General features: G+C 39.5%; 1 protein-coding gene across 1 annotated transcript; it reads right to left on the bottom strand.

Moving 5' to 3' along the window:
- Positions 1 to 404: 404 nt before the first annotated feature.
- On the bottom strand, positions 405 to 4,888 carry LOC144478138 (transmembrane protease serine 9-like; the record flags this gene model as incomplete). Its single annotated transcript, XM_078195859.1, is given in 10 exon segments — positions 405 to 510; positions 512 to 645; positions 1,177 to 1,314; positions 1,450 to 1,699; positions 2,163 to 2,313; positions 2,683 to 2,765; positions 3,674 to 3,807; positions 4,115 to 4,252; positions 4,410 to 4,659; positions 4,848 to 4,888. Coding segments are annotated over 10 exon segments (1,401 nt in total), but the record flags the coding sequence as incomplete, so codon positions are not given.
- Between the last annotated feature and the right edge of the window lie 3 nt (positions 4,889 to 4,891).

The raw sequence follows: 4,891 nt of genomic DNA, 5'->3' as shown, positions 1-4,891 counted from the left end.
GCTCCATACATTTTATTTCGTAATAAAATTATTCCTCACAAGGAAATGAGGAATGCTAGAAACAAATGAAACGCTAATAATTTGATTTGTTTAATAAGTGAAGGAAACTGTAATTTCCCACGTGGGTAAATTCTAACGCGGGAGGCAGAGCATGGTCGATAGTTCTCCGTCCTTGCCATAGATGTCATCGATAACACCTTATCAGCAAAAAATATCTAGTGAAGTATGCTTTCCAATTTTAACTAGATTTCTTAAAATATAATCATTTTGATTGCAGAAATAATTTGTAAATAACGATATCACATCGTATGAATTTCAATTGTAAAAGAAATTTTCAATTGCCGAAGACAAGTTTGTTGTTCGAGGGACTCGGGTGGAAGCTTCAGAGAATTTAGATCGCGTGATTAGTTGTCAGAAACTAGTACAGTTTATTGCGATGGCATAACAGAAATAAAATGAATCAATTTAGCCGGAATTTGGTTCCGGGTTATAGTTGTTGAAGGTTTAGTGCAATTGCTGTTGGATCCAGGGCAAGAAAGCGGACACTTTGGTGAAGACATCGGGGTAGCCAATACCGCAGGGACGGCCGTAGGAGACGATACCAACTTGAACTCCGTTGCTGACGAGAGGACCGCCGGAGTCACCCTAAAACGAGGGAAAGAAATCCAATTAGAAAAGAACTCCGAGTATCCATATTTCGCTCTTATCTCTTCAACAGTCCCATCAACGAAGACTCAAGTCTTTCATATCGATTGCATTTAGAATTTCCATCGTCGTAACATACAGAAACCTTAACGAAATGAAACTTCCTACATTGATGCAATATTCACAGACGACAGTGACGGTCATACAAAATTCTAAGTAAATATAAAAACTATTTTGTTAAGTATTAACGATTTGCATTCTTTTTATCTACTGCATACTATTCTGTCAAGTTAAAAAATCCAGAACTGACAAGTATACGCTTTAATATTAAATCTTGGCTTCTATAACTTAGTACGTTCCATTCATCTAAGTGCCATTTTATTTCTATTATAATATGTGCTTAAATAGAGATATCTGTTCAATAATTTCTCAAGAAAAAGCTCTGATTGCAAATGGCAAGACATAATCGGCAGGCAAAGCGTTAATGCCCGAAATTTCGGCGCAATCATATCATAATCTGGCGCAACTTACATTGCAGGCACCCTGTCCGTATCTGGTGAAGGTGCAGATTTGAGAATCTTTCACGTCCACGTGGATCTTCTTGCACTGACTATATGGGTAGACCTTCAGGTTGATTTCCTGGAGTTTGTCAGGAACCGAACCTCCAGCCTGTTGACAGAATAAATAGTGAGTTGTTGCTTGAATGAACCTGCTTTGAGCAAGGATATACTGCGAGGAAGATTTCAGAATTGATTTCTTAGAACCGACGACGTTGTTGAATTAGAATGATAGGAAGATACTAACGACGGTCGTTCCCCATCCAGATAAGACAACCGTGGATCCATCGGCAACGTTGTAAGAGGCCAGTTTGACCGGCTTAACCAAGTTGTTGAACGCGATGGTATTGCTCACACGGATCACGGCGACGTCGTTAATGATCTTGTTGGAGTCATAGTTGGCGTGGTAAGTGGCCTTTTGTACTGCGTAGACGACTCCGCGGGAGCTAAGTTGGTTCGATCCAGCTACGACGGTGACGCCGGCTACACTGCCGAGGCTGTGGATATAGAACGTTTTTTATTATTAAACGCTCTAATTATCGAAGCAAACGTCGTAGTCGGCTAGTGTCGAAAGTGTTACTCATACAGAAGTTACTTTCATCCTCATTGCTAATCGATCGCTACTGGTACATGCAATTTCGACCAACTTTAGACCGAGGTCTAACTCGGTTTTTCTTCATTTTCATGATAGGTTCTAAGTATAGAAATATGTTCAACAATTTTTAACGAAACTAGCATTATGGTTTCCATAATTATGGAATAAAAAAATGTGAAATCAGTATTTGACCAACCGTGGTAAGTTTAGTGCTAAGTACTCAAATGCTGATTCCATGCTTTCACGACTCGATGAGTTTTCTGACACATCACAAGGATTATTAAGAGCATTTAACGCTTTCATTGTATAGCTTCGAATCCGTTCAAGTTAGTAAGGCTTGTTAATGACAGTAAGATAGAACTTACCCAACGACGCAGTGAGCTGCGGTGAGGATGTGCTTATTGTCGATGATTGATCCACCGCAGAAGTGTCTGCCGTTTTTCTGGAGCGACACTTGGTACGGGAACTTTCCAACTGGGGCGTCGCGACCACCCACAATCTGGCCCTCGGGGAAGCCTAAATTATTAAAATCCGGTTACGCGCTCGCCACAAACTTGTATCTTCTAAATAGACGCGTTGTTCATTTTTACAATCCCGATGCAACAATTACCACAAATTATTGAAGCTAAGAGAACCGTATTTCCGCGTGTCTTCTGGTTTAGAGTCAACTTTAGTTAATTAGAGCGCGTCAATTTCTGGCACAATTAAATAAAATTTTATTACAAAGACCAGTTGCTTAATAAAAATTCTCAGGAGCACAGATAGTAACGTTAAAAATGATTTTGTCCGATACAAAAATTTTCTCTTCTTTTCATTCTATTGAGAATTAATTTTTTCATTATTTTTAAGTGAACGGAGAAATATTTAGCAATGATTTCGACTTACCGTAGGCGGTGACCGCCAGACAGAGCGCTAAGATGGCCGGGGTGTACATCTTGGCAAGATTCGCAATAATGAAGCTAACAACTCTAGCGAGCAATTTATATACGCGCGCCCAGGGCGTAGATTGGGCTGATAAGGTGAAAGAAAGTGTTCAATTTTTATCAATGGAACGATCTTCGATTACAAGGAGTGGCTATCGAAAAATTTCAGTAACTATGATTGCAAAGATAAGACGGAGCGTGTACATGGTCGTACGAGTAGCAAATCTTTTTTTCGATCGGAACAGAACATCGCTGTCGATCGTAAAATATTGAATTAGTAACGAAAAATGCATATGGATAAGGAAATTTAAATAACCGTGCGAAAGCGTTTTCTATCTATAGAAGCCATCGATGACACCTCATCGGTCAACATTTTTAATTGTACATCTTTTTAATTTTATTCAAATTCTTTTAAATATACTAACATTAATTGCAGTTATAATTTATAAATAATTACACCGTATCATTTGCAAATGGCAATTACTGTACACTTCAAAATCTTTGAGCATCGCGTATAGGTTTCATACAAACAGCGACATTTACGTTATATTCAATGGTAAAAATGATAGTATAATATATTTCAAATTCCAGTGTTATCTATTATACTTCCCGAACTTGAAGACTTTAATTTATTTAAACTCTATTTCAGTTTTATGACAGTATATACTTAAACAAAGATGTTTGTTTAATAATTTCTCATTTCTTCACACTTTAAGCTCTGAATAGTTGGAGAATATGGATCAGAGTATTCCAGTCTATTATTTGTTATTGCTGAGAATTTGTTTTGTTTGGTAAGGATGTGGATGAACCAGGCGGTAGCTTTAGAGTATTCAGAGTATCACACGATTAGTTATGTGAAGCTAATAAAGTTTATTGCAATGGCATAACAGAAATAAAATGAATCAATTTAGTCGGCATATGGTTTCGGATTATAGTTGCTGAAGGCTTAGTGCAATTGCTGTTGGATCCAGGGCAAGAAGGAGGACACTCTGGTGAAGACATCGGGGTAGCCAACACCGCAGGGACGGCCGTAGGAGACGATACCAACTTGAACTCCGTTGCTGACGAGAGGACCGCCGGAGTCACCCTAAAACGAGGGAAAGAAATCCAATTAGAGCAGAGCTCCGAGTATCCATATTTCACTTTTATCTCTTCAACAGCTCCATCAACATAAACTCAATTCTTTCATATCGATTGCACTTGGAATTTCCATCGAAATTCCAATGCATTCGCATTGAAACTGTAACGGTATCAACATCGTGCATTGAGTCAATATTGACGGTAATACGTTTTACCAAAGTCTAAGAAAACATTGAAGTTGTGTCGTTGAGTACCAATAATTATCAATTTTTCAATCTGCCCAGTATTATTGTATTTCTGTAATTGAAACTTACGTGGCACGCTCCCTCTCCGGATTTGGTGAAGGTGCAGATGTGACTGTCCTTCAAGTTCCAGTGGACTTTCTTGCATTGAGCCTGGGAGTGGACCTTCAGGTTGATTTCCTGGAGTTTGTCAGGTACCTGTCCTCCCACCTGTCAACAGAATAATCAGTGAGCGATCGTTTCCGCGTAAAAAGCACTCTCTCGTCTATTGTTTGAGTCAGAATATGCTTTGAGAAAAATCTCCAAGTTTATTTAATAGAATCGATATTGTGATTGGTTTCGATGGCATGGAAATACTGGTAGCAACCTTGGTGGTTCCCCATCCGGACAAGACTACTTGGGATCCCTCGGCAACGTTGGAAGAGGCCAGCTTGATCGCTTTAACCAGGTTGTTGTAGTTGACAGGCTTGCTCAGACGGATCACGGCGACGTCGTTGATGATCTGCGCGGAGTTGTAGTTCGGGTGGGAAACGATCTTTTCCACCGGGTAGGCGACTCCACCGGAGCTGAGCTGGTTGGATCCAGCTTGGACGGTGATGGCTTTCACATCCTTGATTCTGCGGGCATAGAATTTTGTTATGCATACTTTTCGATCATCGATGCGAACATCCTGGTTGACTAATATCTGGACAATTTTTAATATTACGGTTGTAATGATAAATCACAGATTAAGAGGGTTTAATACTCTCGTTGTATCGCTTCTATTCTACCAACGTAATTAAGGATTGTTAAAGATAAAACCTACCCAACGACGCAGTGAGCAGCGGTAAGGATGTGCCTACTGTCAAT

The sequence above is a fragment of the Augochlora pura genome, unplaced genomic scaffold (genome assembly GCF_028453695.1).
Source record: "Augochlora pura isolate Apur16 unplaced genomic scaffold, APUR_v2.2.1 APUR_unplaced_876, whole genome shotgun sequence".
Taxonomy (NCBI): domain Eukaryota; kingdom Metazoa; phylum Arthropoda; class Insecta; order Hymenoptera; family Halictidae; genus Augochlora; species Augochlora pura.
The sequence above is the reverse complement of the archived record's forward strand: the minus strand, read 5'-3'. Positions and strand labels throughout refer to the sequence as shown.